The 20649-nt window shown below is 39.8% G+C and overlaps 1 protein-coding gene across 3 annotated transcripts; it reads left to right on the top strand.

Moving 5' to 3' along the window:
- Window positions 1–1482: 1482 nt before the first annotated feature.
- CARNMT1 (carnosine N-methyltransferase 1) lies at window positions 1483–19914 on the top strand. Of its 3 annotated transcripts, none has more exons than XM_042453536.1 (8): window positions 1484–1722; window positions 3408–3603; window positions 5107–5270; window positions 13409–13549; window positions 14800–14978; window positions 17061–17174; window positions 17627–17730; window positions 18932–19914. In XM_042453536.1, the coding sequence occupies exons 1-8, from the start codon at window positions 1505–1507 to the stop codon at window positions 19040–19042; spliced, it is 1227 nt and encodes a 408-aa protein (XP_042309470.1). In that variant the 5' UTR covers window positions 1484–1504; the 3' UTR covers window positions 19043–19914. The 3 variants fall into 3 exon arrangements, with proteins under 3 accessions (XP_042309472.1, XP_042309470.1, XP_042309473.1); XM_042453539.1 differs by having other exon boundaries at window positions 1612–1741; XM_042453538.1 differs by lacking the exon at window positions 17627–17730 and having other exon boundaries at window positions 1483–1722.
- Window positions 19915–20649: the final 735 nt, after the last annotated feature.

The following is a 20649-nucleotide window of genomic DNA, read 5'->3' as shown; positions in this document are numbered from 1 at the left end:
GGGGCTACTTTTAATGAGTCTTGCTGCACCTGACTATGTCTAAACTTGCATGCACAAGGACAGCAACATTAAATGAATGTTTCATTCCTTTGTTTCTCAGCGCCTATAAAGAATGAGATATTAACCCGAACATAGGTGAGCCATTAATATTATGTTCTGAACCTCTGGCAACCCTAAGGCTAGGCTATTGTGGGGGTGGCAAGTTTTATTGGCGATGTTTGCCTTTCTCTGAGGCTGAGAGAGTATGACTTGCCCAAGGTCATCCAGTGGGCTCCCATGGCTGAGTGCGGATTCGAACCCTGATCTCCTGAAGTACAACAGTCACCCACAGTGGCTCTTTGGGCAACTATGAACTCCATATCATGTTGGCCCACAACTATCCAATTCTCTTGCCAGCATAGCCAGTTATGAAGGGAAATAGGCATCACGAAGGACACAGGTGGCCACCTCTGGGTATGAGCAACATAATGGTAACTAGGGTCTGTTGTTAACTGCCTTCAAGTAAACCTTGACTCATGGCAACACTGTGAATAAGTCTGCTGCCACACTGTAGAAATTAATGCAGTCTAATACCACTTTAGCCATTATGGCTCAATATTATGGAACCCTGGGATTTCTAGTTTGCTGTGGCACCAGAGCTCAGTGACAGAGAAGGCTAAAAGTCTTTCAAAACTACAATCGCCAGAATTCTGTAAGATGGAGCCATGGCGATTAAACTGGTGTCAAACTCATCCCTTTGTGACAACAAACTACAGCTCCCAGGATTCCACAACATGGAGCCATGGCACTCAAAGCAGTGTCAAACTGGATTATAGAGGCAAACCAGGCCACTTTATCCTCAACAGCCCTGCTTCGGCCTCACAGACTGATTGAATCTTATGCCAGAAAAATACACTGCAGAAACAATTCAGTTTGAGAGCACTTTAACTGCCCTGGATCAGAGCTAAGGAATGCTGGGAACTGTAGTTTACTGTGGCACCAGAGCTCTCTCTGATAAAGAGAAGGCTAAATGTCTCACAGAACTACATTTCCCACAATTCTCTAGCGCTGAGCCAGGGGCAGTTAAAAGTGGTCTCAAAGTAGATTATTTCTGCAGTGTGTTTTAGGCCTTATTCTTTTGCGACGCTCTCTCCCTTTCACTTAAAATATTATTATTATTATCCACCCTCTTTTTCGAGCCATTCCTGGCTGCTTATGAGGGGATGAACCAGAACCAACAATCCGTCTCTCGCGAGAATTCGAACGAGAGTTTGCCAACTAGCGGGAGGGGGGAGAAAGAGAGAGACTTGCTTATTGCGCATGCTCCCTTTGTTCTGTGGGGGAAGAGACTTGCTTACTGCGCATGCTCCCTTTGTTCTGTGGGAAAAGAGAGACTTGCATACTGCGCATGCTCCCTCTCTCCTCCTCCTCCTCCGCTGTGGGTTCTGCGGGGCTTTTGTCAGCAAGGAGCCGGAAGCGAGAGTGGGCGCGAGCGAGGAGGAGGGGGAGGAGCCGGCGCCGGCGCATGCGCGGTGTGGCCGGTGAAGGCGACGCGGAACGGAAAGGGAAAAGGGACAAGGAAATGTGGGACGGGGAAGTGGCGCCGGGCAGCGAGCGGGGAGCTCCGCATCCAGGGCAGGAGGCGCCGGCTCTGAAGGGCGGGAAGAAAGAGGAGGAGAAGGAAGAGGAGAAGCTGGAGCGGGAGCACTTCCGCAGGATCATCAACGCCTTCCGTTACTACGGGTAACCAGCCCTCTTGTTGGTAGTTATCACGTGACTCGACCATAGGGCTTCCTTGGCCAGTGTCTTCAGAGAGGGGTTGCCATGGCCTTCCCCTGAGGAGGCTGAGAGAGTGTGACTTCTTGCCCCAGGGCCGCCCAGTGGGTTTCCAGGGCAGAGCCGGGATTCGAACCCCGGTCTCCAGAGCCATATTCCCAACACTCAAACCACGCTGGCTCTCTTGACCAGGGGAAAGAAAGCAACACTGTATTTGTGCCCTTTGGGTAACAATTCTCTCTCTCTCTCTCTCTCTCTCTCTTTCCTGGGAGCTTGCCACTGGTCCAGGGACTGCCACTTGGGGAGTAGGGCTGCTGCTGCTGCTGCTCTAATAGACTTTCAGTTCACTCCTGTCATGGCCCTTCAGTCAAAAAATCAAGACATACCCATAAAATAAACCTACTTAGCAGGATTTCTAAGCCTTTGCGCAATATTATAAGCCATAATGATGATAATTTAGAGCGGCTTACAAATCGTTAATTGGACATCCCCGAGAATAAGGCCTAGCGATAGGCCCAGCGCAGAAAGATTGGGGCCAGTGGCTCTAAAGGAAATGGAGTCGCAATAAATTCAGGATAGAAATTCCAGGTTTGGAGAATGATGGCAATGTTCCAGAAGAAGACGGCGACTTAACTGTATTTGAATAAGGGATTGTTGTACCGTACTTAATAAAAATAAGACATCCCCTGAAAGTAAGCCATAGTGTAATGTCTAGAGGAAAAACCAATACAAGACTCTCTTGTTTTGGGGGAAACACAGTAACTCCCTGTGAATTGAATGAAACTCGCATACATGTGTAGAAATTTATGTCAGTCCAAAACGCACTGCAAAAATAATCCCAGTTTGAGAGCGCTTTAACTGCCCTCTCAATGCTAGGGAACTCTGGGAGCTGTAGTTTCGCAAGGCATCCAGCCTTCTCTGTCAGAAAGAGCTCTGGTGCCACAATAAACTACAGTTCCCAAGATTCCCTAGCATTGAGCCAGGGCAGTGAAAGCGCTCTCAAGATGGATTATTTCTGCAGTGTGTTTTGGACCTTACTTTTGTTGTTAACTGCCCTCGAGTCGATCTCAACTCATGGTGACTGTATGGATTAGACATCTCCAAGTCCCCAGTCCTCCACTGCTTCTTCTTAATCCCTGCAACCCCATAAAACCCATGATCTCCTTAATAGAGTCCATCCATCTGGCATGTGGCCTTCCTCTCTTCCTGCTTCCCTCCACCTTTCTCAGCATTACTGTCTTTTCCAATGAGTCCTCCCTTCTCATGATGTGTCTGAAGTATGACAGCCTCAGTTTGGTCACCTTGGAGTCCAGGGAGGTTTCCGGCTTGATCTGCCCAAGGACCCATTTGTTTGTCCTTTTGGCTGCCCATGGCATCCTCAGCACCCTTCTCCAGTGCCACATCTCAAATGAATTGATTTTCACCCTAACTCCTTTCTTAACTGTCCAGTTCCCCCATCCATACATGGTAAAAGGGAATACAATGGATATTTGATCCCTTCTATATCAACTTGCATTGTGTGCTACTTTGTGTTCCATATTAAGAGAAAGATGGGATATAAGTTAAATACATAGATAATAATGATAACATAAAACTTTAACTCCTTTTGTGTATCAGTTTCCAATATTCATGCTACCTTCTTTTATTCCTAGAATTAACATGCATGAAAGAGTGAACCGTGCAGAAAGACAATTCAGATCTCTTCCAGCCGCTCAGCAGAAATTGCTCCCTCAGTTTCTTCCTCACCTTGACAAGATTCGGAAATGCATTGACCACAATCAAGGGATCTTGCAGACAATTGTGAACGACTGCACAAACATGTTTGAAAATAAAGAATATGGTGATGATGTGGGTTTTTTTAAACTGTATTTTAAAATCAGTTATTAAAAGCTGTTTAAAACTTTCAGTTTTTTACTCAGTTGTATTTCAGTTTTATTTTTTTCCTATTTAACAACTTATATAACTGGTATAGAGATAATCAGATAGGGTTATTATTAAAGTCCCTTTGTTCTTCATTGTCTAATTTGATTAGAACGCATGGTAGTAATGTCAGGAGCTGTTAAACCAAAATAATACAGATTTGTATAATATAAAAGTGGTATTATTTTTTCTTTATAAAAGTAGACATAGATTTGGCAGTTTAAGAGCAACTCCTTACATTGTTGTTTTTAAACAACAAGATGGCACAAGCTTTCAGTGGCCACAAAGGCTGCTTCTTACAAACATTTATACCACACTTTATAACAAAAAGCTTGCTGACTGTCATTCACTGGTTTTTTTTTAAGTGTGTTGACTGAGTTTGGGAGCATTTTCTGGCTCCAATGATAATTCTAATGTATTGAGGTTCAGATTGAGCCTAATTCTCCAGTTATAGGCTGTGTCATGAGTCACCAAAACAAACAAACAAAAACACCTCCTCACACACATACACACACACACACATAAAACCAACATGGGACATTTTTGTGGAATAACATATTACATTGGTTGGCTGTAAAAATGGTGAAGTCATTAGATTTCTTGAGACTGTTTTTTGTCATGGGTATTTTATTTGCTAGAAAACTTGTGAGTGCAAGTGTATGAAGTGTATGGGAATATTGCTTGCAACGATTCAGGGACAGTGCAGCACAATGCCTATACTGTACTGTATACCTAGTTTTTGTGGCTTCTATAACAAGATTAAAATTCTTGTGATTTTTATTGTCTCGGTTTTGGTCTTGTGGTTTAGAGGTTGGTTTCAAGATGCCATCATACATATTCATTTTTGTTTAGAGATATATAAGCTTACTTTTATATTTAAGAATAATTTTCCTACTACTTGGGTTATGTTACAAGCCTCATAATTTTACTGAGAACCCCCCCCACCCCTTTTTGCAAGGTGATGGAAGCTCCTCTTTGTTTGATTTTCCAGATTGAGTTTAATTCTAATGAGTTCCAGTGCAAGCTTTTCTACTGTAAATTCTATGTATTCAGTAGTGTGAACGAACGTCTAACAGAAAGGATACATAATCATGGTGGTTTAGCCTTCCACAAAATTTATTAGCTAATAAAATAGTTTTTAATGACCAGACTATTTTCCTAGAGCAAATCATGCCTGTTTACATGCTTAAGTTCATCCTGGCATTTTTCTTATTTTGATGAATGATTGTTCTATTTTTTAATAGTAAATGGGAGGTAGAGAAGATGTTATTTTAGGCCCCTTGTTTATTTCATTTACGATTCTTACCTCAAAGGACTCAGCTGTGTACCCAATAATATGTCTGTTGAAAACATTATGAATAAATATGTAATTTTATTTTTCTTAGCTTTTGGGTTGATCCTGTGGTTATCTTGTTTTTACATCCTTATTAGGGTAACAGAAGGATTACTCCAGCCTCGACATTTGACATGGATAAATTAAAGTCCACTTTGAAACAATTTGTAAGAGATTGGAGTGAAACTGGAAAACCTGAGAGAGATTCCTGCTATCAGCCAATCATCAATGAAATTGTAAAGAACTTTCCAAAAGACAGATGGTAAATAATTTTGGAAGACTTATTTGAAGGGCTTAATATACAATAATGCATTTGTTCCAAATGACATCAACCCAGAAGGGGAAAAAAAACTAAAATGCAGTTTAAATTGTTTTTTGGAATCATGTTGGTTAACCACAAATTGGACATAATGTCAAACTTTGGTACATCTTAATAATAAGACTTTGTTCCAAAAGTTAAGGCTATATCAGCAGTTCATTGTTTTGGTTGAAAACTATTGAATGCAGGACACTACATTTGACATGATCAGATGTGACATCATCAAATGTGGATAAGCAGCAAGTGCAAAGTATTAATCATAAAGTTTGATTTGACTCAAACAGCTATTTTGCCCAAACCCTACCATTCATAAGTCCACCACAAAAGTACCTGAAAAGTGGGAGTACCATCTTTGTTTTAACATTTGAAATTAAGGAGCATGTCCCATCTTCCAAAATAGTCTATTCCACAGTCAAACACTTATTACCATCATCAAATTTCCTTGTAACTTGAAACCTGTGGATTGGGTTCTCTCATCTGGAGCAGAATAAGCTTATTCCATCTACTACATAATATCCCTTTAGTTATTTAAAAATGGCTAAAACTCAGTTTTTCTTCTCCAACCTAAACCTAGCCAACCTTTCCATAGGGCTTTATTTTACAATACTTTGCCACGTTGTTGTAAGTTGCCCAGAAGTCCTCTGATCTGAGTTGAGATAGACATGTTTTAAAGAAGTTAATGTCCATTTGTCTTCCTCTGGACTCATTCCAGTTTGTTGCTATCTTTCTTAAACTGTGGTATCAGGAACTGACACGGTTCTCTGGGTAAGATCTCATCAAGGCAGAACAGAGTGGTACTGTTGCATGTATCTAAAAAAGCAAACAAACCCTACTATCTATAGTTCTGTTGATGCAGCCTAGAATTGCATTAACTTTTTTGCCTTTGCATCACACTTTTAACTCATGTTTATCTTGTGGTCTACTAAGACCCCTAGATCATTTTCTGGCCAGGTATAAAGCATCCTATACTTGTGCATCTGTTTTTTCCTACCTAATTTTACTGCCTTACATTTATCCCTGTTGAAATTGATTTTTTTAGCACTCCTCCAGTTATCCAATTTAAGATTCAATCCTCTGAACTGCCCTTCTGTTTGGTGCTGTCTGCAAATTTGATGAACATGCATTTGTTTTTTTATCCAGATGTCATTTAAAAGGACATTGAACAACACTAGGCTCAGGACAGAATCCTGGAGTATATGGATTGTAGATTCTTTCTAGAATGACAAGGAACATTGGTGAGCATTCCTTTGGTTTGTTCCATCAACCAGTTACAAATTTTCCTAGCAGTAGCATCATCTAACCAATATTTCTCCAACTTGTCATGAGGAACCTTTTCATAGGCCACACTGGAGCTGAGTTACACTAGATTAATAGCATTCTTCTGATCTAACTTACTTGTAATTCTCTATATAAGTAAAGACATGACTTGTTGATCATAGTTTATTTTTGAGAAGCTCATCACTTTTAGTACTCAAAGCATTCTTCTAACTTACACAATCTATTCAGTGAGCTCTCCAGTCTTTTCCTGTAGTGGCCCAGAACCTCTTTTCCTTTTTAAACGTCTTCATGGTTCTTCACCAGGGTTATGCACAGATATTCTCAGATGATATCTACAAACTCCTTTAGTACCATTGTGTGCACAGTTCATCTGGCCCTGGAAATATGAGTTTTTTAAAAAATGGCTATGCCATCTTTTTACTGACTGAACAGTTGTTCAGTAGTTCTGCTTTCTCTGTTATTCAGTTCTCTCTGTTGTTCACTTCTTCATGCTGTAAATATATAGTATGTCCTTCTTACTACAAACATAGCAGAAAATCTCCTTTGCAAGCCTAAGTTTAGTCTGCGATTCATCCTTCTCCCACCAAATATTAGCTAGTCATTTGTAGTCTTCATTAATGGATTGCTCTTTCTTCCCTTATACATACCAGTTTTAAATCTCAGTTCATCCAGTAGCCCCTTATGCATCCTTCTTTTAAAAAATTAGATTTTTGTCTCAATTTTTTTTTTTTTGTGGTTGACTGTCAAAATCGTGCTCCTTCATAAATTTCCTTCTTTCTGAATAGACCATGAGATCTCACCCACTATTTCTTTATTGAAATTGGCTTTTAAAATCCTGAGTGCATGGCCAATTATACAGTAGACCCTTCTTATACACAGATTTTTTTATACACAGATTCAAGCATCCACGGTTTGAAAATGTTCCAAAAAAGTATAAATTTCAAATTTCAAACCTTGATTTTCCATTTTTTATAAGGGACACCATTTTACTATATCATTATATTTAATGGGACTTGAGCATCCACGGATTTTGTTATACACGGGGGATCTTGGAACCAAACCCCAGCGTATAACAAGGGTCCACTGTATATGTTTTTTCCTTTCCTCTAAATAATGAATTACAGGAATCCTCTTGTGTTCACATCTACCTTGCACATTGTTGACCAGTTTTTCTCTGTCGGTAAGAATCGGATGCACAGTTCCCTTGTCACTACCTTTCTCTTCTGGAAACTGACATTCTCAGTAGGTCAAGTGAAGAAATTGTTGGAATGTATAGTCTAGGCAGAGTGATCCAAGAAACAAAATCCTTTATGATAGCATCATCTGCCCAGACAGTTGTTCACATGTATCACAATCGACTGTCCATATCTACAGATTTTTTTTAATCCACGGATTCAAGCATCCACAGTTTGAAAATATTTTTTAAAAATATAAATTCCAAAAAGCAAACTTTGATTTTGCCATTTTATATCAGGGACACCAATTTATTTTGTCATTATATTTAATGGGACTTGAGCAATCACGGATTTTGGTATATCCAGGGGGGGGGGGCTGTCTTGTAACCAAAACTCAGCGATACCAAAGGCTCATTGTATTGTTCTCTGCCTTCCTGAGCCAAAAACTCCTAATATTCCCTGATAAGTTGAAGATTGGACAGGCCTCAGTTACGTATCTTCCAGCAAGCTAATTAACTTTCATTTGTTGTAATTATAACTTTCTACATCCACAGGCAAGAAAACAAATATGGTGCAGACGTTATAGGTCACTACAGCAGCTCTCTCACCATTTATGTCACTAGGGAACTCATACATGAAATATTGTGAAACCCCACAAGCAAGTCTCATTTAAGCAGACCTCATTTGCCAGTGATTTTGTTATATTTTACTATGTACAAGAACATACTGAGGTACAAGTAACTGCTTTGGCTGTATTTTAAAATTGCCACATAATCAGAGCTGAAAGAGATAAAAGACTCTCTATTCCAACTTTTGGTTGTGAAGTAAAAGGCCAATAGTGTGCCACAGTTACAGATCAGATGCAGTCTTGAAAGACATTTAAATGAGTAGTATCTTAAGTCTTCTTGCAGGCGATCAGGGCTCATTTTGGAGGAGAGGTGGAAAGATATCCTTGAAGCATAATCAGAAAGAAGTTAATGAGCCACTGTAATTCACATAATACTTTTTTATGTTTGTGCTTTTCATATTCACAAATGGGAGGCACAGATGGATGTTTATAAGCAGCTATCAAATTAGCAAGCAATTATTTATCTGAGCCTCCTTCTATTGTGGAAACTGCATGGGAGTCTTATCCCATTATACCTCTTCTAATGTGATCCTGTTGGCAGAATTCCATCTGAAACTATGAGAGGTTGCTGGAAACAACCAGTTCTGTTCAGCCCCACTTTTAACTTAGCTTGAGGTTAGTGCTGCTAGATTACTTAGCCAGCAGAGAAATTTTTAAAAGGTAAAGGCTTAAAAGCTCATTCAGAATGTAACATGAATACCCTTCCCTTGTTAGATTCAAGGCATTCAAGAATGTCTTCAGTTATAGAAAAACCTACGGTAAGTTCTTACACATTTAAATAAAAGAGTTTGTTTTTTATAATCCTCCCACCCACTTTAGGGGGCAAGGGAAAATTTCTATGTATAAGGAACATTTGTGGGTGGCATAGGAAGCTTAGGTAGCGATGCTTACAGCTGAAAGTGTCTTCTCTTTCTGTGATATAATATCTTTTTATATAGTTAGCTGTAATGTATGGTGTGTGGGCTCAAACAAACAAAATAAATAAATAAAAACAAACAGGAGTATATTGGGGGGAGGGTAGTTTTGCTATGTTTTTGTCTCCCCAGGATATTTTAGGACCAGAGAAGGCCTTTTTTTCACCTTAACTGGAGATGACCCAGAAATTTACTTTGACTGTAAACAACATTCAGTTTTTTTAATCTATGACCTTGAACATTTCCAATCATCTTTCACTTATGAATATAGTTGTGAATTTTCAGTCCACTTAATAACATTCTTGAGGAACTTCTATTTAGAAAATCCACACTGTAGAATTTTGTTGTTCTTTCAGTGCAAGTAAACATTAGTCTGAAGTATCAAGCACATAATGACTGGATTTGTCTCGAAAATATTTTTAATGGCAGTTGAAAAGATGGCATTTGAAGTGCATAATCTATAGAAGAGGTTATTTGAATACTAAAATGTTAAAATACTAAACTTGAAAGCCAGAAAAACAAAGCAACACCTGATAATAAAAACAACACATTAAAAAGACTGAATCCTTACTGAAAGAGGAGGGTCAGAATTAATATTATGAGGACTCCTAGCAGACCTAGCATCCTTAGGGATGACATTCCACACAGACTGTGTGACTGGTGAAGGTTCATTCCCTGGTAGCTCTGGAAGGCATCTAGAAAAATGTGATCTTCCAAACATGATCTCAACAAGTCTCTTTTTGTGGTAGACTTTTTCTTGAACTCTCATCCTCCCTGCAAATAATGTACCCCAGTCCCTATGCTTGCAAAAAGCTCCTGGTAGTTGAGAGATCTGGAACAGTATGGGAAATGGTGCAGATGGTTGCAGATGGATGTTTCCCAGTTCTCACGCTTTGTGCTATTGCAAAGCCACCACTGGACAATAACCAGAGAGCTGAGTTCAATTTCAGGGAAGTTGTTAGGGCCACTTTTTAATACTGGGTGGGACCGTAGATCAAAGGATGGAATAGGTGCTTGTCTGATGTGCTTTTAGACTGTTTGAATTATTCCCTGCTTTTACTTTTGCATGTTTAATTTTTCAGCTTGATTTTATTTGTACATGTACACTGCCCTGAGATCATTTTATATTGGGTGGGATATATACATATATCTTAATACTCATATCAGCACATTTTATCATAAAGCTCTTACAGCCAGCACCTTGTATATGTGTGAATGGGCCTTCAAGTCATGTGTCAACTTATGGCATCCCTGTGCTTTTCATAATGTTTTCTTAGGCAAGGCATACTCAGAGGTGTTGTGTTTTTGTTTTGTTTTTTTGTTTTTTTGTTTTTGCTAATTCCTTCATCTGAAATCCAGCACCTGGTATTTGTTGGAGGGCTCCTGTCCAAATACTAATCAGGGCTGATCCTGCTTTCTATGATTCTATGCTTAGCTTCCATGATCAGATGGGATCTGGTGCCTCTGGAGTATTTAAGCCAGTAGACCCAAGAAATGAGTCTTACAGGTTTCTGAATAGGGGAAAGTCCCATACAAATTTAAGGAAACCACCAGACAAGGGAAAAAAGTGTGGCTTTCTATGAAAGCCCTGATGGTCAAATTGGGACCCCAGGGGGGCTGAGGTTCCTCCCCTTCTAGCATATTTCATCACTCTAAAGGAGGTGTAAGTGTGTCTTAAAGTATTTCAGTTTCCTAAACAATTTTTATCAGTTTTCCAGAATGTAGAAAATAGTTGTCGTTTGAAAAGCCCCCCCCCCCTCATAGTTTACAAACATTTAGTGATACAGAAATTGTGCACATGGTTTTTAAGGATATGATGATCATAGTGGGATCAGTTTGTACAGCCTAATTTGTCATATTCATAACATCCCAGGACACGTTGTTGTTGTTGTTGCTGTTGTGTGCCTTCAAGTCATTTCTGGCTTACCACAACCCCAAGGCGTTTTTTTCATGATTTTTCTTTTTGCAAGATTTGTTCAAAGGAAGTTTGCCATTGCCTTCCCCTGAGAGCATGTGACTTGCCCAAGGTTACCTAGTGGGTTTCATGGCTGAGTAGGAATCAAACCCTGGTCTCCAGAGTCATAGTCCAACAGTTAAACCACTATGCCACACTGTCTTAACACACTGAAGAAGCAATAAGATTTTTTTTTTGTTGGTTTACACTGTCTTTCTAGTTTCATTATTAAAATTAGTTGGTATAATTGTGCAGTTTTCAGTAATCTGACAATAATGGGCTGAGGAAGTTATGCAAGCCCATTTATTCAACTAAGAGAAGTCTTAATGTTCATACATTGATGTGAATATTTTTAATTTATTCTTGTGAGATGTTAGAAGATTTACATTTTTTATGAACTGAAAAAAGCAAATCTCTTTTTTCTTGTTTTGCTATATATTTGTTTCACTTACTTTTCACTTGTGTCATTATTTAACACTTTTTGTTTTGATGAGTCTTTTTACATTACCTCCAGATTATATTTCCGTTGGTCAGAGACTTCTGTATGCTCAGATGTGGCAGAATTCATGTAGGAGTCTAAAGAATTGATATACACAAACTGATTATTTCAGCTGAATGAATTGAAGCATTGTGATGGATGGGAGTGTCCTTATGTGTTAAAGTGAAGACATCTGAATCAGATTGCTTGAAAGTTCTGGAATTCTTCACATTACATAAAAATGATCCACCCAGAGCCACTGGACAATATTAGTGCCATAAAGCAGGATGCAGTTTAACTGGGTTGACTGAGTTCAGATTTTTTACCCTGAAGAATATGCTGTTCAACCTATCTGTTGCTGCTGTGTGCCTTCAAGTAATTCCCAACTTATGGTGGCCTTAAGATGAACCTGTCATAATGTTTCTTTGGCACAGTTTGTTGAGAAAGTGTGACTTGCCTAAGGTCACTCATAGTTCAGTGCCCCAAACCATCACACCATGCTGGCTATCTACTATCTGATTGTTCATTTTTCACTGTGCAAATATTTTTCTCAAAATAGTAGCACTTGCATTTGTCCACTCCAAGGCTGTTTTCATAATCTAGAGCAGAGCAGCTGTCTAGCTTTATTAATCCTTTATAACTTCCAGGCCATGTTTTTTTCAGCATAATAAATTGATTTTTCTTGTTACAGAACAAAACCAGTGATATAATGTGCCATCCATTAAACTTGCTTGTTTACTAGAAGTGTTTATAAAATATAATTAAATGTAGGCAAAATCCAAACAGCAGCAATAATATTTCTTTTATTGGGCTACCCGAAAGTCACAATTTTCCAAATAAGATAGGCCAGAGAGGGCGTGTTTTTGTATATGAGTACAGTCGGCCCTTCTTATACACGGATTTTTTATACACGGATTTAAGCATACACGGTTTGAAAATGTTCCAAAAAAGTATAAATTTACCTTGATTTTCCATTTTTTATAAGGGACACCATTTTGCTATGTCATTATATGTAATGAGACTTGAGCATACACGGTTTTTGTTATACATGGGAGATCTTGGAACCAAACCCCAGCGTATAACAAGGGTCCACGGTATAGGATATTTTGGCTAAGAGGCATGGTTAAGACTTGTCTGCAGTCTTTGAATCTTATGCTTTGTGCTGGCTATGTAACAACAACACTATGTATGTTTACTTTGATGTAAGGCCATTCCCTCAGAAGGTTTTACTCTCACATAATGGTATATAGGATTCCTCTGTAAATTTGCTTGTACAGAGTGCAAGAATGCATCATTGCAATTACAAAGCCAATTAAACAATGGGTATTTTTTCTTTTGAAAGTACAAATGCCAGTCATTATTCACAGTTCTCTTCAGCACTAATCAAAATGTAGCATCTCTGTAAGAAAGAAGAAAACATAATTATATTAGCAAATCTAAATATTATACTTAGTGTGCATTCTGAATTTAAAGTAGTATCCATGTCGGATATTCAAATTTGTCAGAGTACATGGTAATCCAAATTTGGAAAACTGGACAAATTATACAGGTAAATGGAATTGAACATACTGGGGAAGAAGTGACAGTGACAGGGATATTTATTCTATCAAAGATAAGTTAGAAAGGATTAATAATTATTTTTGTTGTATTTCAGGGATCTCTCCAAAGTTAATATCCTGGTACCTGGTGCTGGACTAGGTAGATTGGCCTGGGAAATAGCTATGCTTGGTTATACTTGCCAAGGAAATGAATGGAGCCTCTTTATGCTCTTTTCTTCTAATTTTGTACTGAACAGGTATAAAATCTTGTTTTAGCTGCTGTTTTTCCTTTCTTATGTACTTAGTTCTGTGTTCATGCCTCTGATTTGGCTGGTGCTGATATCATGACTTTTTAAAACTCAATTTCCCTGCAATAATTAAGTCAGGAAACTGTTTTAATTCTACTGCCTACTTACTAGAATCTCACTCTATCTTCATATCCCAGCTAGTAAGCAGGGATTAAACCCAGTCGCAGAGACTATGGGGTGAAACAGACCTCTTTGTGCCGCTGTCTGGGCAGCTTCAGAGTGCAGCGTTTTGATACAGCACACTCTGAGGCCGTCCGAAAACTGGCTTCATGCTGCCCATTTGTGGACTGGCTTCTAGATGCTCCAATGGCACGGCATTTAAACACTGCAGGCCACAGGCGGGAAAAGCCTTTTTTGCCAGTGCAAAAAGGAATGGCAATTTGCCATTTCTTTTTGCACTGGCAAAACGGTGGATTGGGGCTGCTGTGTGCAGTTGCCGTGGTCCAAATCTGGCTTTCTCAGGTGTGGCTTCAAGTGTCCCTTTGGTGCAGTCTGTTTCGCCCCCAAGTGGTTTTAACTAGTTTGACAGTCATCTGCAAAGCAGGGCACTCCTGGATAAAAGGACAGGCCAAAAAGGAGTATGCAGGCACATAATTTGGACAGGGGCCAACAGACCATCAGCCACAATTCATTGTGTGTGAACTGGGCATCTTTCTGAGTGGATGGGTCTCTATCTCTCACTGTGTATAATAGCTAGAACTGCTAAGAACATGAAATGAGGAAATAACGGCAACATGTAACCAAGACAAATCCTTACTTCAAATATGAATTTCTGCAATTTAGCTTGGAGAGATATTAAGAAATCAAAAGTAGAATAGTATATGAATACATTGAAGCTCTTTGCTGCATACAGGCCAGTACAATATTTATTCTAAATTTATCTTAAGAAAACTGTAAAATTAATCTACAGTTGTTGCTTTAAAAATCTTAGAACTATTGACTGTATTTTCTGAAATGGTTTTAAATTTTGGACTGTGAATGGATTCTTTAGCTGCATATTTTATAACCCCTTATAGAATGTTATTAATTAATAAGGCTTAAGAGAGATTTTCCAGAGACAACTGTTTTTAAAAAGACATAACAGTATTGCAACAATTGTCAGCTTGTAGTGTTAATAAGTATTAAGCTAAAAGTATTAACAGTTTGCTATATTGTAAGATAAATGACAAAGTAAAATTTGTTTTTGATAATAATTTCAGATGCTGTGAAACCAATTCATACAAGCTATATCCCTGGATTCATCAATTTAGCAATAACAAAAGATCTGCTGATCAGATACAGCCAATTTATTTCCCTGATGTTGATCCTCACAGTCTTCCTCCTGGTGCAAATTTTTCTATGACAGCAGGCGATTTTCAAGAAATCTACTCAGAGTGTAGTAAGTAAGAAAATGCATGTGCCCACAGATCTTGGATGATAAAAATTTGTAAAGCAATGAAATATTTGTCCAACCCTGTAAAACAAAATCAATTACCTATAATGACAAGGTAAAGGTTTACCCTTTGACAAGTTTGTCTAGTCATTTCCAACTATAGGGGCCAGTGCTCATTTTCATTACTAAACCAAGGGAGCCAGAGTTGTCAAAGATGGCTACATGTGGCCAGCATGATCGCATGGAAAGCTGCTAACTTCCCACCAAAGTGGTACCCATTTGTTTATTTGCACTTTTACAGTCTGCCCTTCCTTTACGCAGGGGATCCATTCTGGACCCGCCTCCCCCCTGTGTAAAGGGAATTCCACCTATGCTCGAGCCCCATTTAAATGAATGGGGCGCGTGCACATGGTGGCGCGGCAATGCGCACTCCATTATTCCTTGTGGCAGGGGTTCCCAACCTGGGGGTTGCGACCCCTTTGGGGGTCAATCAGCCCTTTCTTGGGGGTTGCCAGGGACTCGCCTCTCCTGCTTCTCCTCCAAGTGGCTTCCACCGCCTCCTCCTCCATGTGGCTACCACCGCTGCCACCATCACATGGGGCTGGGGCTGCTGCCTCCTCCTCCATCCTTGTCCATGTGGCTGCCGCCACCACTGCTATTGTGCAGGGCTGCACCTCCTCCTCTCCTCTTCCTCCTCCTCCACCAGGCCGCTGCCACTGCTACCATCATGTGGAGCTGGGGCTGCCGCCTCCTGCTCCTCCCCCTCCTCATGGCCACCACTACCGTAGTGCAGGGCTGCCGCCACCGCTGCCAGTCCTCCCCCTTCTCCACGTGACTGCTGCCACCACTGCTACCATGCAGGGCTGCTGCCACCGCGTATTAGCAGTGGTGGCAACAGCAGGCCAGAAGAAGCCTGGCCGGTGCTGGAGGAAGAGGAGGCGGCGTCAGCAGCAGGCCAGAGGAGGCCTGGCTGGCACTGGAGGGGGAGGAGGAGCTTCCAGCAGCCTTTGTGGCCAGAAGTCCCACGCCTTCTTCCAGCTGGTGGCCTCCCTGATTGGTTGGGAGGCCAGGAAGGGGCGGGACTTCTAGCCACAAAGGCCGTTGGGACTTATAGGTGACCAGAAGTTCCGCGCCTTCCTGGCCTTCCAACCAATCAAGGGGGCAGCCAGGTAGGACTTCCAGGCACAAGGGTCCTGCGGCCTAACAAAGGTTGGGAACTGCTGCCTTATGGGGCACACCGCCCCTTCTCCCAGTGCGGTTTTCAGTGTATGCTGAAAGCCACGTAAAGTGCGCCTGCGTCATACTGTACATGCTTTTGAAGTGCTACGTTGACAGGAGTTGGGACTAGTGATAGGAGCTCACTCCCTCAGAAGGTGCTTGGGTCTCAAACTGCTGATCTTGCGATTGTTATAATCAACATCTTAATCACTAAGCCACTCCTTGTTCCTATTACTTATAATAACAGGCTTCAATAAAGAAGGTCCACTTCCTGTTTGCATTTGTAAAAAGCGAGATCATAATTGAAGATCAGGTGTGATATCAATATTCCCTATTGGCAGAGAGCAGGACAAATGGAATAACCAGTGTGTATGTATGTGTAATCTCTGTGTGTGTGTTCTTGAGATGCAGTGGACTCTCCAGTTAGAAACTCCCTGACATCATCATGATGGTTATTCAAATCCTAGATTACTTTTTTTCTGTTGCCAGGGGATTGTTTTCAAGCCCAGGAGAGCCAAAAGCAGTCATGAAATCTTGCTATTATTTCTCTTTGGGGGGGGGGGGGGAGGAATCTGTATGCTACAAATCATGAATGGGATGGGGCTTTCCTACTTCAGACCTGCCACTCCCCTGAAAGGTTACTCCTATGAGCTGGTGTAAGTCTCTGAATACCATCAGTAGCATAGCAGAGGGCTGACGCTGGAGGGGAAAGGCTTGATGGAAACTGACTGACCTCTACTGAACAAGAAGAAATGACTTTTTCCTGGGATCCAGACAAAATCTCTTGTGATTTTTTTTGAAGTGCAGCTAACCTAATGTGCAGTGTCAAAGTTTTACAAGTAGATAATTTTAATTTTTTTCCTTATACAGATATATGGGATTGTATAGCAACCTGTTTCTTCATAGATACAGCACATAATGTCATAGATTACATCGATACAATATGGAAAATACTCAAACCAGGAGGAATATGGATCAATTTAGGTAATTTGCTATATCTTTTAACAAACTGCTAAAATTGCAATGACTGTAGCAAAAAAGAATGTAACAAATCCTGATGTGCTGCCATGTTATGAGAATTAGTGTGGTATAGTAGTTTGAGTTTGACTAGGACACTGGGAAACCTGGGTTCAAATCCTCATCCAGCCATGGGAACCCACTGGGGGATCTTGGGAAAAGGAAGGGCAACCCCCCCCCCCCCGGAAGAAATGCTGCCAAGAATAACTTGTGATAGGATCACTTTAGGATACCCATGTCAGAAATGATCTCAATGCACACATAACAACAAAAACAAAACTACTAGGTTATCTTGAACTCAAAGTAAATGAATTTTAAGTATTACATAGTCTTTATTTTCTAAAGGCAATTGAAGAATGAATATGGTTGCCAAAGATATTTGTTTAGCCAAATTGCCTTATTCTTCCAATATATCATAGGTCCTCTGCTGTACCACTTTGAAAATTTAGCAAATGAATTATCTATTGAGTTAAGCTATGAAGACATAAAAAATGTAATGTTGCAATATGGATTCCATATAGAGGTAAGCATTTGTTTAATTTTAATAATGTTATTAAAATACCACAAATACTCACAAAAACACAAAGAATATAGTACAATAAAAGGTACAAAGAGATACCTACACCAATCTGTATATAACAGGCAGGGAGACAAAGTTCAGGAGCTCTTTGATAGTCTTTTTATGATGTCAGAACACCAACAGTAATATTGGCATTGGCAATTTTGAATTCAAATAATGTCTCACCTTTCCTTGTTGCCCTGTAGCCCTATAGAGTTACGATGGCATTTTATTCATGATTGAGTGTCTATCGGTTTGGCACTACAACAGGCCACAAAGAGCATTGAGCATTAAAATGTCAGTTCTAGGGACAGATGGAAAGGATACTGATGGTGGGATGAGAGAAGAGGCTTATACAGTAGGTACCTAGTAGTTTAATAGTAAGTATACTGGAACATCAGGATTATAACTGAGAAATAGCATGCATTAGGCTTTTTCATATTATTATTATTATTATTATTATTATTATTATTAGTTTTATTTATACCCCGCCTTTCCATATGATCAAGGCGGCTTACAACAGAGTCTCAGAATACAAAGCAAAACAATGCACAGGAAAAAAACAATGCAATATGGCTTTGCTTGCAGGACCAAAGGAAGTGGAAAACATGTATTTTTCTCAGCTGTCCAGAAACTTCTATAAAGTTCTTAGATTTAGGGGTAGAGGCCACTATGTAGCATAGAAAGAGATTCTGTCAGCAGTATGGGTAGCTTTCCTGCCCTCTGCCCTCATGATCCCCAAGTAGCACTATATAATACTGTTAAGGCTGGGAGGACAATGCAGTCTTCTGATGTAGGTTGCAGTGTGTAAGATTAGTTTCTAATGGCTAATTATATTGGTTTAAATCCAATGGAGCATAAGAACATTATGCTAACAGAGTTAGGCAATTAGACCCACATTTGTTTTTGTGGTTGTAGGCATGCTACCACTTGAGCATTTGACTTTTTAAAACATCTGACTCTTAAAATCTTCTCTGTGTGAGTGATTGTTCTGCTTTAATTGTTGGTTGTTGTGGGTTTTTTATTTTAAAACATAGTTAACCTAAATAATTTCTAATAAAGGGCAAGCTAGGTAAATATATTATCTATATATAATATAGATAGATAATAATTATATATATTAATGAAATGCTTGCAAATGTAATAAAATCTTATTTTTTTTCAGGTGGAGAATGAATCTGTTTTGACAACATATACTGTGAATGAGCTGTCTATGATGAAATACTACTATGAATGTGTGATGTTTGTGGTTAGAAAACCAGAGAGTTGTATATGAAATGGATTATCTAAAGGAAAGAATGCTGGCATTTTTGTTAGCACAGAATTGTCTGTGATGACTGAAACCAACCTCATATTGGCAGTGCCTTCTTTTTCCTCAGAATAGCCCTTTCTGTTTTCTAAATGTGATCAGATACATACTTCTGAATATTATGAATGTACAGGGCAAATATTCCCATATCTTTTCATTACATTCTGATTAATCAGTTTTTCCTGAGCAAGCAGATACTTTTGATATGCCATTACAGACATTTATTGTAGTTTACAAAACCGTATACTTCCACATTTCTCTGAAAGAATACTTAACACCATGTTGGATCCCAATCAACAGAAATACAAAACAAAGTATCATCCTAACGTATTTCCCAGTAGATAAGACCCCCACATCCTGTAGTTTGGGTTATGCTCCTTGCACTCACTCCAATAGGTAGGAAGTAACAAAGAGATACCTTCTGGTGAACCCACGTGGGTGGTGCTAACCCTAGAAGGCCAGTCTTGTCCTGCCTATCACTCCAGTAGGATGTGCCTGTCACTCCAGTAGGATGTGTTTGCTGTTGCCTATAAACTATGGTCTGTGACGACACTTTTGGTTATACCATACTGAAGATCGGAGCAGTAATTTGAAACACTGAGATATGTCTGTAGTCATTAAAAACTAGAACCTATCCGCTAATTCTGGTACCTGTAGAGTACAATACCTACCCCTGAATATGTTTCCACAAAGTGATATCTGCAAGATAATGTTTTCATTATTTTGACATTACACTGTACTATAATTCAGCACATGCTGATGATCTCAAAAGCACTTCACTCTGGTGGGGTTGACCTGTGGTCTTAAGGAGTATTTTTTAAACAAAATCACACAAACCCAAAGTACACTGGTACCCCGGGTTACGAAATTAATTCGTTCCGCCGCCGCTTTCGTAACCCGGGATACTTCGTAAGCCGAATAGCCCATAGGCGCTAATGGGGAAAAAGCCGCGGCTGTGCCGCGGCTCCATTTAAAACAGCGCCGGCTTTTTTTCGCAACCCGGGGAAACCTTCGTAACCCGGAAATAATTAATTAAATATTTTTTTTTCGTAACCCGAAAAATTCGTAACGCGGCGCGTTCGTATCCCGGGGTACCAGTGTAATTTACAGTTACAGTTCTTCTGTGACAGTAGCGCTGGAAGTTCTGTATACACTCACATTACAGTGCATGTATTAACAAGCTGGATGATAATTAGATTGAAGCAGTTGATGTGTACTGCCAGTTCTAGCTACTGCTACTTCACTTGTGACCTGCTTGTTAAGAGATTCTTAATCTGGATTTTGCCTATTCACTCTGGCCTCTTATTTATTACATTCACTTTGAAATTATGTTTAGTTATGTGTCATTGGTGGCACGTAACAAGTAACTGCATAGGCAAAATTTCCTTAAAAGTAATCAAATGTACTACTGAGACCAATTTGGAATTTCAAATCTGTCATGACATGAGGAGTGAAAAGTGTTTTTCTATCAGGATCGAGCACTGTGCAATCCTCCAGATGATGTTGAATCACAGTATCATTTGCCATTGGCCATCCTGGCCTGGATTGTTGGGTACTGTAGTCCAACAACCTAT

The sequence above is a fragment of the Sceloporus undulatus genome, chromosome 2 (genome assembly GCF_019175285.1).
Source record: "Sceloporus undulatus isolate JIND9_A2432 ecotype Alabama chromosome 2, SceUnd_v1.1, whole genome shotgun sequence".
NCBI lineage: Eukaryota > Metazoa > Chordata > Lepidosauria > Squamata > Phrynosomatidae > Sceloporus > Sceloporus undulatus.
This window is presented reverse-complemented; position numbering and strand designations above follow the sequence as displayed.

Coding starts and splice junctions, on each gene's coding strand:
- CARNMT1 (XM_042453536.1), top strand. CDS start 1,505: ATGCGCGGTGTGGCCGGTGAAGGCGACGCGGAACGGAAAGGGAAAAGG. Junction 1,723..3,407: donor AACGCCTTCCGTTACTACGG/GTAACCAGCCCT, acceptor TTTTATTCCTAG/AATTAACATGCATGAAAGAG. Junction 17,731..18,931: donor AATATGGATTCCATATAGAG/GTAAGCATTTGT, acceptor ATTTTTTTTCAG/GTGGAGAATGAATCTGTTTT.